The 25,479-nt window shown below is 34.4% G+C and overlaps 1 protein-coding gene across 1 annotated transcript in view; it reads left to right on the forward strand.

The window, feature by feature from the left end:
* Positions 1-413: 413 nt before the first annotated feature.
* GABRA1 (gamma-aminobutyric acid type A receptor subunit alpha1) overlaps positions 414-25,479 on the forward strand; it is a 52,924-nt gene continuing 27,858 nt past the window's right edge. Inside the window, exons 1-4 of the mRNA XM_081036110.1 lie at positions 414-1,188; positions 3,506-3,594; positions 7,110-7,222; positions 20,479-20,546. Coding sequence (XP_080892236.1) covers positions 3,521-3,594; positions 7,110-7,222; positions 20,479-20,546 — 255 coding nt within the window. The 5' untranslated portion in view covers positions 414-1,188; positions 3,506-3,520. The remainder of the gene's footprint in view (positions 1,189-3,505; positions 3,595-7,109; positions 7,223-20,478; positions 20,547-25,479) is intronic.

Genomic DNA, 25,479 nt, shown 5'->3' on the forward strand with positions numbered 1-25,479 from the left:
TCCTCCCTCTCTCCCATTTTCCTAATCCTGAGGATGATGGAGTTCGAGGCAAGGGAATGATTCCGGAAATGGAGATAAGACTCTCAAACCTAGAAATGATCTGGGTGATTTATTTCAAGTTAAATACTCCTGGTCCTAGGAACCCAGCAGAATTCCTGTTTAAAAAAGCCTGTGTTTTCTCCATGGTGACATAAACACACAAACACTTGCCTCTAAAGGTTAAAAACTCGATTCCATTCGGAGTACGTTCTCACTGTCCTCTAAGCTACAGGCTGAGGCTGGGTGGAAAGCGCTCACAACCTGTGTGTGAAAAGTGCTAACGACTCTCTAAAACCCGGTGGCCACTTCCTTACTGGCCAGAACTCTCCCCTGTCGTTCCTGATCATTCGTGACTCTGCAAGACGCAGGGACTCAGACGTGTGTGGGAGTGCATGTGAGAGAGGCAGGCGGGAGGAGAGAGAGCACGCTCTCCACATGTGTAGCCCTGCATCTCCTCGTTCCATGGCTTTCATCTATTCATATGCATGCAGTGGCTAAATATTTGATCAAAGGTGGAGCCATTATTCTGATCAGTCTTGTTTTTAGTGGGCACACCTTAAAACAGCGTGCTCATAAATTGAAAGTGTGAAAAAATTCTGAGTGTAGGTTCTAGGTCTCTAAACCCTTTCTACCCTTCCCTCCCCCACGATACTACCCTCCAAAAAGGGAAAGCTTGCAGCAGATTGTACAAGGATTTGAGTCTGCAGCTAGAGAGAAGGGGATTAGGGCCAGAGCGGTGCAAGTTAAATTGTGCTGCATATAAAAAATGGGCGGATTGGTCTCCAGATCCAGAGGCTGGTACCACCTTCCTTTCTAAAATAAAATCTCTCTGGCATGAAGTCACCGCCTATTTCACATCCGGTTTGCCCTGGGACGTATTACTACTGTCTTGGTAAAGAGAAATCTTTTGTTGTATAGCTGCAGACTGGATACTGGGCAGCAAATTTGGGTGTGAAATCTTCAGCAAAGGAGCACGCAGAGCCCATGATGGCTCAGACCCAGTGAGTGAGAGAGAGGCAGAGCGAGGACGCCCCTCCGCTCCTGGCGCGCCCGGACTCGCGGACTCGCGCTGGCTCCAGTCTCGCCACGATTTTCTCTCGCAGACTTTTCCCGGGTCTTGAGCGATCCTGTGCCCAGAGGGGGCCCAAGGTAAGCGCGGCTTCTGACCGCAACACAAAGCCTTGAACGTGGCTTTTCATAGCTGGAGCCACAGGAATGGTATAGAAATGGGAAAGAGGGAACAGGACAAGAGCCTGATCCCACAGCAGGTAGAAACAACGAATGCTTTTCTTTCAGGCTGAAAACCGCAGCGATATAGGAGCATTTCCCCCCCCTGCCTCTCTTTTCTTTCCCCCTTTCTTAGGCAGCTTTGAATTTATTCCGCGGGGTGGGTGGTGACCTGTTGTTTTGATCTCCCGTCTCCCTCCCCCCCCCCCAAGAAGGAGCTGGGATGAGGTTGGGAGGGGCGATGGTGGGCATCGTCTAAAGTTAAGAACGCTGGGACAGAAAACCTGTCTCAATGTTCCATTCTAAGGAAGGCACTCTCTCATGCTGGCTGCAAAAATGCCTTTTTTCTTCTTTTCAGTGGACGCTGCTGAAATGCCCTCTGGTGTAGGGGTCTCTCCTATTCTAAACATGAAAAACTCCACTTACAATTTGATAGGGGTTACATGGGACATGGGTATTTAGAGTGTGTGTATTTGGTGGGGGGAGGTTGAAGGTGGAAAGGGCTAAGTAGGCAGCTTAGCGTTTCTTTTAAACTATTATGTTTGTATTTGCAAGAAACTTTCTTACTCAACAACTCAAGTGTCATGAGAGGTTTGTTTTTCTCTTTTTTAAATGTCAGAAGACAAAAAGCTGTGGTACCTTGCCTTGGGGTTTTGTTTTGTTTCTTTTACTCCTTCAGGAATTGCCTTTTTCAAATAAATTTCAAAACAGATATATAACCAGGGTAAGAGAAGTTGTTTTTCCTTCATAGCAGACATCAAAGATTAATAATAAAAGGTTGAATTATAATTGTACAGTTTAGATGCAGTATTTTAATATAACATTTATCTAATATTTCTTGTCATATGCAACTTATCTGTCAGAACCAGACAGATAAGTAAAAAAATTAAGTAAAAACTACGAAGCTCACAGTTCTTATCTCTAGATCTAGACCATTTCATTCTAAACACATTAATTATGTTTCATTGCCTACATGCCTATTTGTAATGGTTTTTTACTGATATAAATGATCCCAGAGAGTGTGGAAAGCATTTGTGTAGATGTATTTAAAGGCATACCACATTAAACTGTAGAGTGCTTAATGAAAATATGCTATAAAAGACTTGCTATCCATGAATCACTGAGCCTACTGAGAAGTACAGATTCAGGAAAGTGCTAACAAATACCTTGAACATTTCTCATATTATGACTGGAATGAATTTTAGCACATTAAATAAAGTGTTACCATGTCTGCTGTTTAACCAAGTGGTGCACTGGTTTTTGAAAACTGACTTTACAAATAATATTATAATTTTAAAAATTTCCCTAAGCTTTCCACGCTCCTCCATTTCCCTAGCATCCCCGTACCAAGTCTAAATTCAGCAATCAGATGGTGATTGATTATACTTTACCAAAGAAGGGGGGGAAAAAAGAGTCCCTTATTGATGCAAAGCAAAGCACTCCAGCTTCTATCTGTTTGGAATGAAACATTTTCTAGCAGCAACCTGGCAGAATTCAAGAGAGCTTAAAAGATATGTGTGGGCATGTCTGTGCGTGTTGATGTGAGTGTTGGTATGTGTGTGTGAGAGAGATGAGCACATGGCTTGACTATAAAGTGTGTCCTTTAGCCTCACAGAAACATTAGTGAGCATATTTAACAAGGCAATCACAGGCAGCAAATACAAGCACGACTTCGACATTCAACAGTGTGTTTCCTATTTAAAAAAAAAAAATAGTACACTTGCTTCTGAAATCAAGGTACATCCAGAATGCAAAGATGAATTCAGTCATCAAGGCTATTAACCTACCCAAATCCAGCCCCTAAACATGCTGGCTCTGTTACAGTCACCGGCTTAGAAATTTCAATGCACAGTCCAGTTGAGGAAACTCAAATCAGAAAGGTCAAATTTTTCAGACAATAAAAAAACGAGAGAGGAATGCAAACTATATTGGAAGTATAAAGCCTAGAGAAAAAAACAACTCGGTTTTCATGTTGAACAATACTGTCACTTGAAAGCATTGCAACTTGCATTCTTTTACAGGAAAAATTAAGACACTGGTATATTTCTGAATGGAAAAATGGAAGGGAAAGTGGAGAATCGATGGTCCAGGTTTCCATTGCTTCCAATGAGGTGTCATATCCCAGTGAGGTCATTTCCTGACTTCAAAGCATTCATCTGAACTGCCTCAGTCAGCCCTAGTGGTTAGAACCTGATGTTTCCTACACGAGGCATTGATCTCCACTTGTTCTACTTTTCAGCTGCACAAGCCCGCGATGAAGAGAAGCCTGGGTCTCTCTGACTATCTTTGGGCCTGGACCCTCCTTCTGAGCACACTGACTGGAAGAAGGTGGGAAACTTTCTTTTAAATCTGCATGAGAATTTCTGTAACTTTTCATTTATTCTTTTAGGGGGAAGAAAATTGCCGTTAGATGAATTCATGACTAAGGGAATTCAAAAAACTTAACTGCAATAAAATTCCAGCTAAGAGTAACGAAGAGCAGTGTGGAAAAATAATCATCTTACTTGTGTTAGTTAGAATACACTTAGCACGCTTTTTTTGAGGGATATATTAGTGTTTAATGTATCAACATTTAAGTCTTAAACTGAACTTTTCACTGTTCAGTTGTAACTGAACAAAACCTGCGGTTTCCTAATTCGTAGAAAAGTTACCCAATTTGTGTCTGCATAGTACGTGAGTCGCTTTTTCAACAAGAACAATTTTAGCCAATTGTAAAAATCACAGAGTAACTTGTGACTATATGGAAGGTAAAAGTTTAAAATAATATTTGTAATTGGAAAGTTATTAAGTCTCTAAAATGCCTGTACATATTATGTTTTGAAAACATTATTTATATAACCAGTAGAGGAAAAAATAGGCCAGAGAAATATTTAAGAATATCATATAAATTTGAATTCTGTATTTAAGTATAACTACTATGGAAACAAGTTATAAGAGGAATTTAATAGTACACTTAACTGTATTCAAAATATTTGCTAATGATCGAATCAAGCATATAAACATATTAGAGTAGCAACAATATAAATGACCAAATAGTTCAGATTCTTCTTTATCTGTCTGTATATTTCTTGTGTAGCCTGCTCCTGTGGCCCATAAGAAAGTCTTACACATAATGTAAAAACCTAAGATTCGTCAAAATATAATGGAAAGCGAACCCTTATGAGTTAAGTCAGAGAGATGGAATAGTCTGGGGAGATACAAATTTAAGAAAATTTTTTTAAATTGAAAAGTTGTCTGTTTTTATTTTTTGCTGTTGTGTGTGGTAAATAATGACTGTCAGATGAACAGGAAATGCTTTATTGCCAGATACTCTTAATCTGAGGAGTTAAATGTTTTTTTACTGTTTTTGAAAAATTATATGAAGTGTTACTATTGTAATGACCTGTAGATGGAGTTAGTGCACAGTGTTTTATTATATACTGGTTCATATGGAATCAAAATCAGGTACTGTAACTGACATTTCTCTTCAAATTATATATTTAATTTAGGAAACATTACATTGGCATGGGTATTTAATAGCAAATCAAAAACATATCCTAGGGCTATTCTCTGACAATTATAATTGGGCATAGTAAATTAGAAGTAAAGATGAAGAATAACCTAATTAGAAAATCACATTAAAAAAAAATTACCATTACAATTGGGATAGCAGAGTGGTTTTCTGTGAGAGGGGAAATATCTCTTGGAACTTGTATTCTAATGCAAACAATTGGTGGAAACAAAATTTATAAGATAAAACCAGGGGGGAAAAAAGCATTTCCTGAATTTGACATAAGCTGTAAAAACAAAGGGAATGCAGGCAAGTATAACAGGTAACTCTATATTCTAAGAATCATATTAACAATCTAATTGTGCTCTGTCATGTCACCCCATCTCATCCTCTCCCCCTTTTTATTTTATTGCTTTCTTCCTTAAACTACTCCATCAGGCCTTCCTCACAACTTAAGGTGTGCTAACATTTCTTTTTCCATCTTTATCAAGATGACCTTCCGATATCCTTGAAAGATGCATGTATGGCAGCTGGTTTTGTGACAGACTTTTTATAAATAACTGCATTCATAAAATTGTTTTTTCTTTACTGCTGTCAACTACTAACGAGACATCCTAGAAGACACAAAGCTCATTGAAAATTTGATTTCAAAAACTACTAAGATGTTTCATTTTGCCGAAGGAAAGTAAACCCTCAATCTGCATGATATTGATGTTTAATTTAGGAGAATGAAAAATTGTTTAATATAGTTACAGTTCATATATTTAATATCATGAATAGTTTTTAGTTATAATAATTTTATTAAATAAAAATTTATCAGGAAAAATATGACCATTACATTTCGCTGATATAAAATAAATTACCTAAACAGAAGTATTTGTTTTTAAGTGATATTTGGGTTATATTTCTTGCTCCTGTCAAATTAGTGAAGCTTGGTTTTAAATGTTACTCTTTCTCTAGATTGATCAGTAATATAAACACACAAGAGTGAAGCCAATGCATATAAAATAGAAAGTATGAAAGTGGTATTTGGTGCAGTTTCTTAGTTTATACTCTACATTCATTATTTTTACTCAAGGTCAGAGCTATCATTGAAATAAATCAGTGAGTGTGATCCATCCTAAAATAGAAAACTCTTCTCTCACGGGATTTTGGAGGTGTCATCCTAATCATTATATAAAATATGATTCAAGGAGCATAGATAATAATGCGATTGATGTCAGAAATACACACTATTTGAAGTGTAGTCACTATGTGGTTGAAACTCAAAGACTAGTAATGGTAAGGGGTAAAAACTGTACCTTCAACTAGAAAGATAAGTAGAAATAAACTAGATAACTAGAAATAAAGTTTTAAACTAAAATCTGAAGAAAACTGGGTTCTAGTTCAAGCTCTGCTCACAAATAGCTGCATTTTCTTAAAGAAAACACTAATCCTGTACTACAGTTTAATAAACCATAAGTTAAGGATATTGAATCATATCTTTTTCAAGGTATTTTTTACTTCTAAGACCAGAAATGACAAAAATTCAATTAATTAGAGATTTAAATAGACAAATTATAAAAATAGGTTCATAAACCTTAAGGTGAATGGAAATTGCACACTGATGTAAAAATGTAATTATCCTAAAAATCAAGTTTTATCTACTTTTCTCATCTTAATATCTTGAGAGAACATCAAAAAAGCAAAATACAGATTTATATGCATATGAAATGGATAAAGGAAGGGATGTTGGTAGATGAAATCTTAGGCTTCTGCTACATGTTAAATTAAATGAAAATAAAACTATTAATTACTTTGGTAGCTCATACATACACACACACATATACAAATATATATATGTATATATATATATATACACATATATATATATATATATATGTGTGTATATATATATATATATTTTTTTTTTTTGGATAAAGTTTCCTGGATTTTTTTTTTTTTACAGTATGCATTACTGTTCTTGCTTTCCCAGAAAAGAAAAAAAAAAAAGCAAAACAGAAAACATGCATTATAGCATTGTGTACATGCTGAGAATTACAAATGTAAAGAGACAGATCTTATTTCCTGTAATTTTCTTTCCATAGTTAGAAATATTAGAATAAAGAGCTTATCACGTGTGAGAACAAATATGAGAAAATGTTCAGAATTTATATATATATATATATATATATATATATATATATATATATATATATATATAAATTTTTTTTTTTTACTTAACCAGAAGGAATTTTCAAATTAAGATTGAAAGAAAGGAAGGAGGGGGAATCTGGGGAAGGCTTTATTTGGGGAAAAAAGGTTTTAGTAGAAATGTATAATGTTGCTCTCACCTCCCTTTATGCTTTTTCAGCAATGGACAACCCTCATTACAAGATGAACTTAAAGACAATACGACTGTCTTCACGAGGATTTTGGACCGACTCCTGGACGGTTATGACAATCGCCTAAGACCAGGATTGGGAGGTCGGTCACATTATTATTTTTATTTTAGAGAGCAATATTAAACCCTTATGAAAGCCTGGCTTTCCTTCTGAATAAATGGTAAAGTAATAAGAAGAGCAGTATTTATTTTAACGACTAATCCTATTTTTAACAGATTCCTCCATGTTAATTCTATTTACCATGGTAGTTACGTGAACATACCCATATGTAGTAAAAGGTAGATACAAACTTCTCATAATGACATGAAAGATATGTTACTTTAACTTGACAGAGAAAAAATGGGGGCGATATCCTCCCTTCCAGAACAATGACTGCATCTACTTCATTCAGCAATACTATGTCTGCCTTAAATTCAAGTAGACTTTCCCTGAATCTATTGCTCTAAACATTTATTTCAAAATACTACTTACTGATCCACTATGATGCATTAGATTACCACCACCTCTAAGATAAATGGTAAATGAGATAGTTTTTTTTTTAAACCATGCTTTTGTACTTAAACCCTTATTTTCTGCAGTAAAAATGTATTTTTTCTTTGTATTGGTATAGTTAATTGGTTATACTAATAAATTTTAATGATAACCAACTAAAATAAAGGGCTTATACTAATAAATTTTTACTTAGGAAGAAGATAGCACTTAATACAATATTTATAACAATAAGAGTAAATAGTGTTAGACCTTACATACTTACTTGAATAACTCTTGAATAAGATAATAAACCTAACTTATTTAGTTAAACAAAGACTAATGAGGCCAAAACAAAATAATGTCCTCAGAGTAAATCAAGTGAATGAAGGAAATAAATTATCATTCAAAGTCACACAGGAAACCAAGGTCAGAATCTAGGATTCCCAACTATAGCTTACGCTGCACCTTCTCCAAAGCATTTGTAGAAACTATTTAATAGCAATATTTAAATTACAATTAAATGGCAGTATTAAGAAAGTTATCTCTTCTTCATTTAGACAGTAAAGATACACAAACAATAAGAAGTATAAGAATTCAAATGTTGCTTTGAAAACTGAATGGTAGCATAGGTTTAGAGTTAATTTATTATTATTATTTTTAAATACGTAGAGTAGTGTAATCACATGATGGGGACCATAGATCTCTTTTGAGGCTGCTAAACGCCATTAATGTCTCAGAGGTTTAAGGGGAACTGCTTTGTCCAAGACAGGACGCAAATACCTGTCAAAGATCTTACTAGGTGTCCTTTCTTATCAATTATAAATATTCATTCTAGGACATGCTATATAAATTCCGTCAGGTTTTTATTCCACCTAGTTTTTCCTTTACTACCTTCTTAGGAAAAGACTTAAGGAACAAAACGTATTGCTCACAAAATGGAGTGCATAATTGTGTATGTGATGTATTAATTTGATGTCAGTGTATATCTAAAAATCTGAATTGGCTTCAGAAAAAACTGTTCTTGAGTCATAAAATCTGAAATAAATGAGAAAGACTGCAAGTATGGGAGGAGTGCAGAAAAAGAAGACCCAGTCAGGACACTGATATGACTTCTAAAAAGCAAAACTTTCTAAAGTACTAAGGAGCATGCATCTGATTTCTTAACTTATTCTCCTTCCTACTCTATATCAATCCTTACAAAATCAGCAGAATTTTACAACACACCTAGAAAAACTTGTCTTTATTCTAGTTTAAGAATTCCCATTTAATAGTTAACATGTGAATATGAGTGTCTGCGGTAAGCCCTGTGCATAGTTATCAGTTTTTTAAAGAATTTTACACACACACACACACACACACACACACCTTTAATGATCAGTGGTGTGGCTGTTCTTTAGAGTACTGGTAACAAGATCATGATTGCTCACTTACACCTAATTATATATAATAACTCTTTAATATATATATATATATATATATATATATATATATGTATATATATATATATATATATATACATATAAATCAAATATAGTGTAAGCAGGAAGCATTTTACCTACCCCTCATCTATATACCTAGGTCTTGGGAGAGCCACAGATATTAAGGATGTATATATAGACTAAGAATAGATTGAAAAGCTGATTTTCAAGACTTGAGATAATGATAGATTTATTAACAGAAATAACTATATTAATTCATAATGTAACATTACTGTTTTGGTAGAATTTACTTTTATTATCTATTGAATCCCCCCAAATAATAATAGGCATGTATTTGATTAACAGAGATAGCTGGCTAAATAAAGTCAAGGTATATTTTTTTTAATTGAAATAGATAAAATATGCTATAGTAATGGAAATTCAAGGGATCGGGGAAAATTGAAAATAATGAATTGCTTTAATCTTTGCTAAAGATGATTTTTCTGATATTTATGATTCCTAGAAACAGTGATTTTTGAGGATATAATATACATTAAAACAACTTAAAAAGTAGATCAAACATTTTCCTCTCTTTCTATTGTATGTCTCCTGTGAATTACTGCAATTCAATCTGATGAATATGACATTTACAAAAAAGCTTCAATACTGACTAACTTAATTTTTACTACTTTTTTTGGAATGCATTTTTTAGCCTTAAGGGATATAATGGTATTCACTTATTACATATATCTCCAGAGTCATTAACATTTTAAATACATTTTGAGAATATCTATCTTTTGACAACTACATCTTAAAATATTAAACATAGTTTTTAGATTTTTAAAAAACATAACTAGCTTCAGAATTAGAAAAAAATATTAACACCATTATTTCTGGGTTCTATAAATTGAAATGAACTAATATGTATTTCTCTGTAGAATTGTTTAATTCCATTTCTTTACCACAGATTTCTGATAAGTATGACATGCATTCAAGTAGATCTCCATTGCAAAAATGTACTTTTTATTTATTTTTTTAACAGATGAAAAGAGCACGTAGAAGAAATACTTGAAAGATTATCATTAGTTTATCAGGGGTAAAAGTTTCCTCTTAGTAGGCTTATGATCACAGCTGGGATAACCTACTCTTGCAAGAGACAGGGACCCACTCTCTTCTTCATTATGACAAAAGTCTGCTTTTTTAAAAATAACAACATTGTGCAGAAGGCAGGGATATTTTGTTCCAAATGTCCTCAGAAAATACAAAAATGTGATAAGCTGAGACTTGAGACTAATGTAAGAAATTCTTGTATGTGCAAATTCATCATGACCTCTTTTTCAGAAACACACACTGCATCAGAAGATTTAGCATTAATCTCTGGAGACATACACCTTGGGTCCAATAACTAGGAAACAAAATATATAACTTGGTTCATACAGATGATAGAAATCAGTTTGCAGATATTATAACATTATTTAAAAGGCTACCTTTTCACAGCCAAGAGCAATCCTGAGAAAATGAAAATAAAAGGATAATATAAAAAAGAAGGTATCCTGGATTTTTTCTTTCTTTTCTTTTTTTCTTTTATTTATTTATTGATTTATTGATTGATTGATTGAGATACAGAAGATAAAAAGCAATAGAATGTATGGAATTCTAATGATTTAATATACTCTATTCAGGAATGCAAAGAGAAAAATAAGTTTACTGTATTCATATTTTAAAGTACAAAATTAATGAAGAAATCTTTAAATAGACTTGAATTGATATAATCAGTAGCCAGAAAATCAAAATCAAAATTCTCAGTAGTTGTAGAATTCATTCTCATTTAAACTTTCTTTGAGGGCAAGGTGGAGAGGCTACTTCTTTCTTGTAGCCAGGGGCTGAAGAATGTTTTTGAAAGGCTTTTCTTGTAAAGCACATATAGAAGTATAGAAGAAGGAAATGATTGGGGAAAGGAAGAAAGTAAAAGCCAGAAAGAACGACAAGAAAGAAAATGTCAGAGAAACTGGTAAAGGAGAGGGATCTGTGTTACGAGGATGGTAGGCTCAGGTGCTCAATGAATCAAGATTCCTCTTTTCATTTTCAATCAGGAACAAACCAAAAACTTTCTGAGAAAATTCATTTTCCCAAGGTTTTTCCTTATTGACTGTGACTATAATAAAATACAGAAACATGAATTTTCTCCAGCTTCCTAAAAAATGAAATGATACTCCCTTTCAAAGGCACCCATCTGGTTGTAGTTCAGCCGCCATCACAGGGGCTTGCCCTGCACTCTGGGAGAGGGAGAAAAACAACTCAAACAGATCCAACATTTTATTCTGAAGGAAGATTTTGGGTTTTTAATGACAAATAATGCCCTTCCAGTGACATTGTTTCCTTCCTGTTTGCCCCATCACACATGCAGGCTACACTTTATTGATGATATGACAAAATTCCAGGGTGAGCCAGGGTGATGTCAGACAGTTTATCGTCTGAGACATGCCACCTAGCTGAGAGTTTACCATCTTCACAGGTTCATTCTCATGCATCTAGCTTATAAAAGACCTTTTCTTCTATAAACAATTTTATTTCACTCCTTGAAAAACACATTAGGGTGAAACCATTTTTAAATGGAGCTCAACCAGGATAGTGCCAAAGGTATGAGATTTTGGTTAAGCGACATTAAACAAAATACAGAACTTTGCACCCTCTCTCTCCCTGCTAATGGTATTTCATGAAATTGTTAAAAATTCTAAATTCTGTCTTAAGTTTAATGTCAATAAATAATATGTAGGATGATGAATACCTCTTAAAGATTTTATCATCAAACCATATACATAAAGAAGCAAAGGAAAATAGATTAATGTGTATTTATCATGTGACAAACCCAGATGGGTGGGAGGAAAAGTAGATAAGTAAATAGGTAGGTAGGAATGAATATAGGTAAAAGAATGGACTTTATTCATCCCTACTAGACCCTTAACAGGTATTTAGTTAATATTTTCTTCTTTTTCCTGTAAGTATTATAGATTTGGGGGCTTTTGTTTGTTTTTAGATTTTACTTAATTGACAGTATCAGATAAGTATCTGTAACTGGAATGTAACTGGGGTTTCTCTCCAAGTATTTTAGCAGTAGTATATTATTTAACAAACAATCTATGCTTCAAAGCTGATTTTCCCCTTATTTTCATAATTTTCCAAATTTTGGATTTTTTATGCCTTTTAGATTTTCTTTAGCCGAAGTATTGCAAAAGATCTCAGTTTTAAGATATACACATCTCTAACTAAGTAAGGTAACGGGGTTGCATATGTACGCATCTGGCAAGATGGTTTGGGCTCCCTGGGAATTAGCTTAGGATCTTGATTTTTTGTTTCTTTACATCAAAATATAATAAATAAAGGTGGAAAACTAAGTGCTGGGCGGGGGGGATCGAGGGGGGAATGGGGAGAGTGAACTAAATGTTGTGACATTTTGTGCAACTTTTAAAGTGTAAGTAACTAGGGGGTAGGGAAAGCAGTATAGTTTAATCTTTTTTAAAAATTCAGTTTTGTTCTAGCTCAAGATTCTAAGAAATATGGTACTCATGTGAACTTTTATTATTATTTTTTGTATGTTATGTGACACTAAGATTAGAGGCAACCATTTTATTCATGTTCAACTAAAGTTAAAACACATATTTTATACTAAAAAAGCTAGAATTTCGAAAATTTAGAGGATAAGCTATTTCTGTCACAATGCAATAGTTTTCAACAAAATAAAAGTGTCTAACTTACTGACAATATCCAAAATATTAAAAAGGTTAGATTCATCCAATATTTGTTGTTGTTGTTAACATATTTATTTTTCCAGATAATGGCTTTTATTATTATGTTTTGAAATCCTACTGTGGAACCCTTCTTTTTGAATTCGCTATAGTTTTTATCTGGCGTTTTTAATGCAAGGTGTGTAGCAGATGATCAGACTTAGGCATAATGCAATCCATTTCCACAGAAATACTCTATCTAGACATTCTATAATTCAGTTGAATTCCAGTGAAAAAGCAGTTACCAAATACCCAAGAGGAATTGTTAAAATGAACAGACAGTACCTTTTAACCTTTACTGGCTGAGATCGCCAGTCAGCTCATGAAGCCAGCTCATCTAATGAATCCAACCAAACGCCCAAAGGAATGCTCCAGCATGTTTAGAAACTTTCTACTCTTATCTATTCCTGTTATATATAAATCATCTATCTGTTCAATGACAAGAATTTCCTAAGATAAAATATAGCCACTGAGACGATGCTCATGTTATAAAGGACAAATGTTTAGTAAACAGCTACAGATGACTTTTTAGTGCAGCTACTTGTAACCTTTCATTAGTTTCCACTTCTCATCTTCATTCTGGAACTGATGTTGATTTTTTTTTAAGTGTTTTCTATACATGATTCCTTTGTTCATGTAAAATCTGAAGTCTTTATTTGAAAAAAAAATGTAGTGCTTTTGAGATGAAAATCTCATTGTTAATAGTCATGGACTCTGCCATTTTGGAAAATTTAAGAGGAAACAAAGGGGATTTCACATCCCTCTAAGACTGCCATATTATTGTTCTCATATAACTAAAATGTCATAATGGGAACAAGAAGTATCTTGCCTCGAAGCTACGGCAGGTTATAGAATTTTGTTAATAGTCATAGACTCTGCCATTTTGGAAAATTTAAGAGGAAACAAAGTGGATTCCACATCCCTCTAAGACTGTCATATTATTATTCTCATATAACTAAAATGTTATAATGGGAACAAGAAGTATCTTGCCTAGAAGCTAGATAGATAGGCAGGTTTTAGAATTTTGATCCAGACTTAACCTAGATCAAAAGAAACCCATTCCTCCAACACAGCAATCACACCCTTCTCTAAAGATTAGCCCTCTGTCAATAGAAACTGCCCATAAGTAAGGAGGGAAGGAGGGAAATTCTCAGTGGAGATGAGATAAATGTCTGCCACAATAAATTTACCTGTTTTTCCTGGGAGATGTTTTTATCATCTGAGTTCTTGGAATCTGAAAAAACAAAGGCTCAGGGACTACTTAGGCACCTTGACTTATGAGTCTCTATACTCGATCCATCTTTAGTAGCTGAGCACATACAGAATTAAGTAGCTCAACATACCAACTAGGAAAAGTTGCCAACTTTTCTAAAGAATTAAGGGATGGAAATGAAGGATGGAGCAAAAACACTGTTCCAGGCAGACTGGCATAGAGCTGAACCATCCTTCAATCCAGGAGCCTACGTTGATATTGATGTACAGAGCCCAGGATATTTTCAATTTCCAAAGACAATCATTTCAAAGTGGAATTTAAAGATATAGGTTATTATGGATGACTAATGTGCCTCCATTTAGTCTCCATAGAGTGACTGTCTCTGTGCACTAATAGACACAAAGTAGCTTAAAGTAGGTAGTGAGTGAGTAACCTCCTTCATAAGTTACAAGTCTATGGAATCGGGCATAGTGAGTATTACCCTGAGTCCCTCAGTAGAGAGCATTTCCAGTGAAAATATGGCCAATGCCATATTAAATAAATTGTCATGATAGGCATTCCTAATAAAAGATCACTTATAATTCTTCACTGTTGATTCCTTCCTCACTTTTTCTTGTACACTTTTACAATTCATTGTTCACACAGTACCAACTATCTTCTTAAACTGCAAATGACATAATTTCACTTCATTACCCAAAGGATTCTTTTTGCATTAGAATTAAAGGTCAACTGCTTAGTGAAATGCACAAAGCTCTTTAGGGGGTGGCCCTACTTGCCTCTAGAGTGATCATCAGCAACACCAGGCTCCAGACATATTAAACTTTCTGTTTCTTAAACATAACACACTTACCTTTGATCTTGTTCTTTTTTCTCCTTGAAATGTCCTCCCCTGGATTGCCTCATCCCTGAAGTTTTCACATCTTTTAGGTCTCAGTTCAAAGTCCTCTTTTCAAAAGACATTCTTTCAGGGCATTCATAGTGATCTGAAATTCATTAGTATAATTTGTATGTATGTTTTTGTACATAACTATATACCCGATATCTATCTATCTGTCTGTGTCTGTCTGTCTGTCTGTCTGTCTATCTATCTATCTAATCTGCCTACCCACCTACCTACCTACCTACCTACCTACCTACCTACCTACTTACCTAATCTGTTTCTAATCTATCTATAGCATATTTTTCTGAAGACTATGAGATATGCTATATTTGCACTTTAGTTCACCAATGTATTACCTAGAACAATATCTCTCCTGCACATAGAAAATGCTCAACAAACATCTGTTGACTAAATCAATGCATCCAACAAATACATCTCAAAGTGTTTTTGACATCACAATCTTATTTGACCCTCACTTCAATGCAGTGTAATTGACTACGCAGGTATTATTTCTTTGTTGAAAAAGTGAGAAAACAGACTTAGAGAGATAAAAGAATAGTATCTAAAATCACACAGCATGTTCTCCAGGAAAATCACAGTCAAAATTTGAGTGTTGGACTCTTAATCCAATGTGTTTACTACTTACTATACAACACTGCTTTCTTATTTCTACTTCAAGCACTAATCATATTTTTCAAATTATCACTTCAAAACATCTGTTATTTCAATACTTATCAGCAGGTTATCAACATTGTAAGAAATCCCCAGTAAGAACAGATGTACTGCTGACTAGTAGTTATAGAATACGTAATACAGTGTGCATGTATATATATATATATGCATGCATATTCATATATACAATGTATTTTTGAAGGCTGTGCTTGTTTAAAAACTGATTTTAATTGATTTATTTGTCATAAAAAACTTCATTTACATTGATGTACTATTTTAAGATATTCCCAAATCATCATCATCATGATCCCATTTTACATAACTCTATTCCATGTTTATCCCTTGAAAACTTGAACATGCGTATACATTTACACTAATTTTAAAAAATATGTTGATTTTTTTTCTTTTTATATTGGACAGGAAAAAGATAATAAAGAATATATTTGATTGAAAAAATGTGCTGATTGATCTGTTCTTTGCACATGTCTTCCATCAAATTATTTTAAATGATTTTCATTTTCAGACAATTTCCTAGCTATATTACAGGTTCATTCATGTTTAACTTTGGCTAGGTGTAAAAACATTCTAGTTGAATTTTATTAGAAGTTCCTGACTCATGTTGTATGCTCTTAAACAGAATATTTTGAAGCATAAAATTATCTTGACATTTCCTCATGTGTTCCATAAAAAGTCACTGAGTCCTTTCTAGGCATTCCTAATAATACTTTAGAGTCCAGGGGTAAATTGGTAAAATCTGATATTAGAGCACAGGATTATATTCCAATGTTCTAGTGTTCCTTAAATAATAAATAATTTACACACATATATTACCTCCTCCCACCCCATGGGGATTTCAAATTGAAGGGGAGAGTAAAGAGATGACTAAATTTTCCCAGAATTGGGGAAGAGAATGTTCTTTAACAATTCCCTTGGATCACAGCCCAAAACACATGCATATAAGCACATCTTCCATTTAAGCCTGATCCTGGACCTGAAGAAGTCTTGATTTCAAACTACCATTTCTTTACCAAAAAAGCAAGTTAACCACTATTTACAATTTGCCTAAGTTCATTTACAACAATCTTCTGCCTATTTTGAACTTTGCACTCCAGATTATAAACCATCTATTGTAAAGGATAACTTCACATGCCACTCAATTCCTGGTGAGCTGTAGAGAAAGACATACTTTAAAAGTTCAAAGGAGTCTATTCCTTGTCACTGACATTGTACTTCACTGAATGAGGATGTGCTTTGAGAATAATCATTGAGTATATATTTGAATAGAAAAAAAGATGTTAATAGAATATATCAAGATAATAATAGTGGATTTATGTGGATGGTGGTAATCATAGAATGTTGAATGTTTTTTTCATATTTTTCTGAAATTTCAAAATTAATACTATGAAGAAACATTTTTTTTGATTTTTTGTTTTTTTTTTAAGAAACAACATAACATGTTATATTGGCCTCATTCTTACCCTAAGCATTTGCAATATTTTTATGGTAGCATTACCAAATAAGTTTGGAAAACACTGAGGTAAATAAGGTATTTAAAACATAATGTAACATGTTTTACATAACGTGTTTAAAACATAATTTCTTAGAGACTAATGTTCATGAGGAATCTTCCAGAGGCATATAAAATAAGCAGAGTTTTCTAGCAATGGAAACTGTTTTGTTCCACTGGGCACTCATTAACAGCTAATGACAAATGGAAGAAAATTAGGTCTGTAGCAAGGGAAATATATTAGAAGGGAAGGTATAGAAAGTGATTGTTATCTAATTATCTTATCCCTGGTTCTAAGTGTTATCCCCGATTTCATTGCACTGTGCTTCTCCTTCTTCTGATGCCATCACTCACCTCCTCCATTTAGTAGTTGAGAGGTCACTACAATCACCCACAGGCAAACTTCAGTTTGGGGACTTGGAAATTTTGGTACCTTAAACTCAGGGTTTGTGACTATGTTTGGAGGAGAAAGAAGATAAACAAAGCAAAAATGAGAATCTCTTCAAGGATATCTGCATGATTATAGTGCCTAGTGAGACCGTCATTTGAGAGGCTCATGAAGTGAGCGCTCTTGGTCTGGGTACATGCCTTGGTATAGTATCATGGTGAGTTTTAGAAAATCTCCGAGGGAGGTGGCTAGTAGAAAATAACGAAGCACTGAAAGATGATGAACTGGTATGGTAAATATACTTAGGGGCAAGGAAAGGTAAAGATTAAAGAAATACACTTTTTAAATGTAGTTATAACCAGTGATGTGGCCTGCTTTCCATTTATGCCTAATCCCTAAATGGAACCGTACTAATTATGTCTGGCAATAAATGTATGCAAATTTAAGCATGTTTCATGTTCTACTTGAACGGCACAGTGATCTTTAGAAACAGACTTCCGTTCTTTATCATTTGTTGCTTATATAGCACAGTAATCTACTAGAAATCTGAAAACAGCAGAGGAAAATAGCACATGTATTTAGCAAGTGGATATCTCACTTCTTCAGAGCACTTTGTCATGCTAGACAAAACAGATCGGTTGCTCCTAAAACATCTGGTAAAGCAATAAGTGTAAAGCTAGCTACTTTGGGGAATTACCTGAAAGCAAAGAAATTACACTTTCCCTACACTCAAGAAATAGGTAATGGTGATATAGTCCAGGAGAGTTGCCCATGCTGTTAACCACTTACAAGTGCGGACAGGGAATCGTGTATTTCCCAAATGAGCATACATTTAAAGGTTCCTACTACAAAAATAAAAATTAAAGAGTAGACATAATTTTAATTCTGTAGCTGTCACTCTGATCCTTAAAATATTCACCATAAATCTTATAGTTTATAATGTGAGGAGAACTGAAAATCAGCCTTGGAAACAAAATGATGTCGAGTCAACTAACTGGAGGGAAAAAAAAGAGGATCTGACTATTTTAAAACTTATGTAGAAACAAAATGTAGATATTAGTTCTCCTTGATCACACAATTTAAGGTGCTTTTAATTGCAAGAAATTAATCCATAAATAATAAGAAATAAAATTATTTCCAATAAATTTTGGAATTTTTGTGTGTCATACCTGGCACACGAAGAATTTGGGATGAAAATATGCCCGATTCTCTATTGTCTTTCTTTTGTACTTTTTTTCATGACAATAAGTGCATGTTTTTGTTATATCAAAGAAAATCTAAGTGAAATCTCCTTTGCTTGATCGAGAAAGGAAAACGCTGCGAAAGGACAAAAATGCGCTCAGTTAATAAGATAAATTCTAGCTTTTGTGAATAGATAGTGTTTATTTTCTTTTTATTATTGTTTTAATTGAATTGTCAGTCCTGACATTCTAATAAAATGTGAGCTCTTGATGGAGTCTTAAGAAATAACAGATGTTTAAACTACGAAAAAGACTCAGTTGAATAAAATATATACATATATATATTTATGTATATATATATATATATATATATATATATATATATATATTCTTTTTTTTTTAGAAAGAAAGTGTGCAATGTATAAATGAAATGATGGCTGGAAGAGGTGAGCATAGGGACCCAAATAAGAAATGGATGGTTAATACACCTGAGACTTATTGCTGACAGCTTTCTCTCTCAAGATACACAGTTGTTACAGAACTTTAAAACTGAGGTTGGAAGTTAATTCCAAAAACCCAATTCTATTTTCTTTCTCTTCAAAACTATATCCTCCATTTTGAAGTTTTTAAAGGTAAACACCAGATAATTCTTCTCTCAAGGGGCTCATTGAAGTATTTTGGAGCCAAGAAAATTGTTTGCAAAGGCAAACAAACAAAAACAAGCCAAAAATTCTGGATTGGTTGTTAGAGGGATCATTACCACCTCCAAATTATTTTATATTTTGAGGTACGCATTATGTATACTGTATACCATGACCTCCTTGAGAGAAATTTATTCTGAGAGTATTAACTGTTTACAAATAAATGGCTGAGGGATAAAATGGATTTTCAAAAGAATTCATTATTGCATATATTGGATCACCTTTTTAATGTTCTATGCCAGAGATACAATGTCCCAACAAAGAAAATAAATTGCTTAATACACTGGACTGTTATTTGTCAGAGCTAAAATTGAAAATTACAGTCATCTTTTCTAGTCTCACCTCTCAACAAATTGTTTCCTTTTAAGAAGAAACATTTTTTTCTAATTTTTCTTTTTTTTTTGGTGAGTGAATGTATTTCCTTGAAAATATCTGTGTTTCATTGTCACCAAACTACAACAAATATGTTTTAGTGACTGATATATATGCCTCAGAGACCAATAAAATAAAATCACGTTGAACTTGAAATGGACTCTATTAAATGAACTTTTCTGTGCCATAATATGTTCTTCTTATCCTAAAATTGAAGATACTTGTATGGGTTGCCAGATTTTTCCAGGGAGTAATTTGGATGATTCGGTTATGATGTAGTGCCAGAAAGCAATCATAAATATACCCTTGAGTCCTTAAACAGTTAATAAAGCTTGCTATAGCAAAGTGTAGACTTCCCAAGAGTGGCCTAAATACCTAGAGAATCTGGGGAGCAGTGTAAGAAGACTGAAGCTTAAACCACACCCATATGCTAACACGATTTTATTACAATGTGAAATGGCTTGCTATTACTTAGGAAAGTGAGTCCATTCTTGGAGAATCCATTAAGCAGTATCTGACTTCTCCATAAAATCTCTGCTAGCATATTTAGGCTCTGTTCTCCACTGAAAAAAAATATTAACTGTGAAATTTCACGTGTAAGCAGTAAATTATCAGGACTACACAGTAGACAAATTTTAGAAATAGCTAATCAAAGCCAATAAATTTCTCATTTGGGTGTAAGTATGTGGTGGTGAGATCTAATAAGGGCTGTTGATAGACATTCACTGTCCCAATTTCCTGCTTCATCAGAGCGTGTCACTGAAGTGAAGACTGACATCTTCGTCACCAGTTTCGGACCCGTTTCAGACCATGATATGGTAAGTGACACTGCATTTTTCATTTTCTTAGGGTATTTTCTAAATTTACTTTTTAAAAAAAGATTATATTTAGGGAGCAACTGGAAATTGCTTGGCTATATCTTTATGTCTCTCTGTGTGCATAGTATATAATATGTAATATTTAAATACTATATATAGAATAGAAAATACCCATTTACTTCCCAGACCATCAACCTTATGGCCATCAACCTCTGCAGTCTTTTTTTTCTATCCCTGAAATGATTGCTTTGCCTTGGCATATGGTCTGCCAGCCAAACAGTGTGAGTTATCTACCACTTTAAGTAGGAGGAGATATTGCCTCAAGGATGCTAGTTTCTGGATTGTGAACACTGTTGCAGAATCGCCATAAACATCATGTTTTCTGAATTATTTTTGGCTTAAAAGGGGAAATGAGTATAAAATCCAAGGGAATACTTAACCAGAATTAGACAAAGAGTTAAAATACACCAATGGGAAACGTTAAGCTTCACTGCAAAAGGCACTCATTAAATTATTACAAAGAGTGTGAATAAAATGAATATATGCCTGTTCTTTCTTTTCCCAACCCAAATAAATTAACATGAATTTATCTATCTTCTATCTGATAGGAATTGGTACATCAGTAGAGCTCTGCAGATATTACATAATATTTTCGAAGTCATAGCAGCCACGCTCCTATATAAATAAAAAAAGCATAAAGAGGCCAGGAAGACACATCATTATCAATGTTTTAAAGACATATTAATTGAATATTATTTTTGAAATGGCATTTTGTCGATAATATCTTAACATGAAAGTTTTCTGATTTGATAGTAGCTCAGATGATTCAGAATAAAAGTTATAGAAAGTGTCAACTTAGACCAGCATTTCCCAAAGTATGGAAATTCACAGTGCACCAAGGGTAAAAGCTCTGGTAAGTCCTGAGGTAAGGAAATCAGTTTAACTACACGTGATCTAGTGGTTTCCAATCATATTTGTCCAAACCCTTTTTCTTCATGCAATACCTGTTGATGGTATGTAGAACTAGTAACCTGTGAGTCAAACATTGGGAAATGCTGGCTTGGGAAAATTAGATAATTTAGATCTTAAGACAGGTTATAAAACACACCAACTATGCAAATTAGGGTCAGCAAAGAATAGGAGAGACAGCACAGTGTTGGCTAAACAATATAGATTTCCGAATCAGAATGTTTGGGTTTATAATCCCAGCTCCTCCACTTATTAGGGTGTATATATATCCTTGGGGAAGTTAGTTAATATTTTTCTGCCTCAGTTTCTTTATGTGTCAGATGGAAGTAATAATATCTCATGGAGTTATCACAAGTATTTAAGTGAATTAATACATGAAGAGCCCTTAAAATTTTTTGGCATATAGTAAGCATTCCACAAATGTCAGCCATGATTACACTGCAAGAAATAAAAATCTAAAAGTTAGCCATAATTGTGGATTTATTCCTCTTTGGGAACTCATTTTGTCACTGTGGTCAGTCTGTAGACCACTTTGCTGAAATACTGTGTGATATAATATCTGGTGCTATCTCGATCGTTCTCCGAGAACCTATTGTGATTCTCCCAGGTTGGAACGCAGTCTTCTCACAACACCATTCTCTCATGCTACTTTTCTAATTAAGAACATTTCCTAGACACCAGTCGTGTTTAAAGTCAAATGTAAACTCCTCTGCCTGTATTCCATATAATCCATAAATGATTTTATCACTTGTGCTCACTTGTTCCCAACATTGACTCTTTACTTCAGTCATTTGTGTAAGTACTATTTTCTGTGAGGCTCTAGGATTCAGGCCAGCTGAAAGCAAATCTCCCCCACTAGCAGCGGCATGACCTTGGGCACATCACTTAAGTTTGTAATGGCTATATTATTATAATTATAGGTAAATATGTAAATAAAGTCCCTCAATCGTGCTCCAGAAATAAGTTATTATTTTTGCCTCTGAACCCCACATCATGCCATGCACCCTTCATGAAAATTTCTTCTATGTTCTACCCACCTAAATCCTGTATTTCCACAAAGGCCCAAATCAAGACCCAAAGGCCTGATGAAAACATTTTTTTAATTAATCCAATAACAAATCAACTTACCCTTTTAGCATTCTAATCACTTTTATTGACTCTAAAATACAATTTAATTTTTGGCCTCACATATAACACTACTTTGTAATGTTATTTCTCTTATATAAATGTCTTATTCTCCCATATTGATGCCAAAAACATTAAAGACACACTCGTTTCACATCCCACAGAGTATCAGTACAGTGCTGGCTTACAGTAAGTATTAAACTGCTACTTAATTGATGATAGGTTTAAAGTCTCTGTTATCTTTAAAAATGACGGTCTTACAGGACTCAATAAATAACACCCATTTTTCCTGAGTTCTGAATCTTTTGAGAAACAATTTAATAGAAAAAGAGATATGGACTGTGACAGTATCATCTTTATGACTAATAAGGATGATATCGCAGGTGGCTTATATCTGCAGACAAGTGGGTCTTCAGAGAGGAATATCAGGGTCAGCCAGCTAACCCATCCAGTCATAGGTGGCCACCCTTGGCTAGGGTGCACACTGTCCACATAGAACTTCTAACACAGAGAAACACTGCAAAATTTGTGAATCTTATGGACAGCCAGTATCCAAAATGGAAAAGACAGAGGCAGAGGCTGAAATAGGCAAGCCTCTTATTCCTTCCAAATTCCACCATCAAATTAAACGGCTCCTTCCTCCTCCCCTCCCCAAAGAGAAGAGTATAAGGGGATAGAGATCATTCACAAGTTTTATACCATGAAGCTCTCTTCTAATCAATGGGAACATCGAGAAAGTGTAGGAACATCGATGTCTGTAGGAAGCACTACAGACATCACACATTGATAATTATATTATTATTACTACTACTATTATTATTACTACTACTACTATTACTAATAAATGGCTGCTCTCTCTCTGGCACCTAGCATGATGCCTTACAAAGAATAAGTGCTCAATATGACTTGTAAAGGGACAGTGCCCAAATACAGCGATAGGCAATTAAAAACTCTTCTCTTGAAAAATATTTGGCATGCCTTTGAGTTATTGCTTCAGACTGTGATTTAAGGAACCAATGATGTCCTTTTTTATCTTCGACTAGAGATGCACACTAGGATTTCTAATATACTGCTAATCCTATGATTATCATGAATTACTTTCCATACATGGCCTTCAGTCAAATATCAGATAGAAAGAAGAGGCAGACTGTCTAAGTGTCCCTATTCCTTAAAACTTCTGAACCAGACAATAATTGAATTATTCTGTCAAATTAGCCATAGGTCTGCAACTGATTTGCTAAGTGGCTAGTGGAAACTGCCCCTAAGGGGTGCCCGGTTAGCTCAGTCGGTTAGAACGTGGTGCTGATAACACCAAGCTTGCCGGTTCAATCCCCACATGGGCCACGGTGAGCTGTGCCCTCCTTAAAAAACAACAACAACAACAACAACAACAACAACAACAAACTGTACTTGACCACTTTGAGAAGAATAATCATTTAAATCACATTACAGTAGAATTATGCATAAGAAAGCAGTATGATTTAGAGGCTATCAAAATTAGAAGGCAGAATGACAAAGCTATTTTTCAAGACAGGAAAAGCTTTGTAGTTCTTTAAGTGAGAATAAAATATCTAATTTATAATAATAACCATAACAATATTCAACATTATTGAATGCTTACAATATGTTAGGTACGAGACTAAGGGTTTGATAGACGTTATTCCATCTAATCTTCAATGTCAAATGTTTCAGCTAAGTATTCTTATTATCCACACTTTCCAGAGGAGGAAAGTGAGCCAGCTAGGTTAGCAGTTCGAACTCAGGCTTTCTGTCCCTACAGACACTTCAGCTCCCTAAGTATCTACATCATCTGGAACAGAAAACAAAATTAGGACAACTCCTTCACTTTATTTTAAAAACCATTAATTAGCAATCAAATAGCACATTCCCAGGGCACTAGGTTCTGACAGAAATATCCAGGCGGCACAATCATAGAGCCCTGTTTTCCACAGTGCTGAGAATGTAGTAAGTCAAAGCACACACAGATGGCAGTAAATAGTGTGAGTGGGAACATTTCAATACAATATTTATTTAGGAACATTGCACATGTTTGGTCCCAATCTTCAAAATAAGCCTCCAGGGACCTTCTCCAGGGACCTACTCTATTGAAGGTAGGGTACCTTGGAAAGACTTTTCACTTGAGCGGTGGAGGCTCGACCTCTGAACCTTGAACAAATTGTTCACCACAGCTTCCTATTTGCTCTGACAATCTTCTGTGGAGTCCTCTCTTTTGCCTTCTGTTTTTACTTTACTCGGGTAGGATCAACTTCTCACATTCCTCAGGTTTTCTGTCCTACAAGCCTTCTTTTCATTCCCGACTACATAGAAACCAATTATAAATGCATTAATATATATATAGAGAGATATACATATATATGTATATATATATGTATATCTCTATATATATATTCTCTGATATATATGTATATATATGTATGTATGTATATATGATATATACATATATGTATGTATATACATACATATATATGTATGTATATATGTGTGTGTGTGTGTGTGTGTGTGTGTGTATATATCTCAGAGAAAGTATATCCACTCAGCTTCCCTGACAAGCAGTGCTACTCTCTATCACTTCCTGATGAAATCCACAGGCTCCATCCCATTTCTCTCCTCATGGAAAATAGCATTCTATGCCTATCCTACTTCACCAGAAGTTTTCTTACAACATCCAAACTAAACAATTTCTCCCTCTGCTGAATTTAACAGATGCTTGACAAATGTTTCTTGGTGAGTAAATACCTTTATCATGTATCCCAGAGCTTTCATGTGACACTTCCAGACACAGAAAAACCTAGCCAACAGACAAGGTAACTTCTCTTGC

Source organism: Rhinolophus hipposideros (genome assembly GCF_964194185.1).
Source record: "Rhinolophus hipposideros genome assembly, chromosome: 23".
Lineage (NCBI taxonomy): Eukaryota > Metazoa > Chordata > Mammalia > Chiroptera > Rhinolophidae > Rhinolophus > Rhinolophus hipposideros.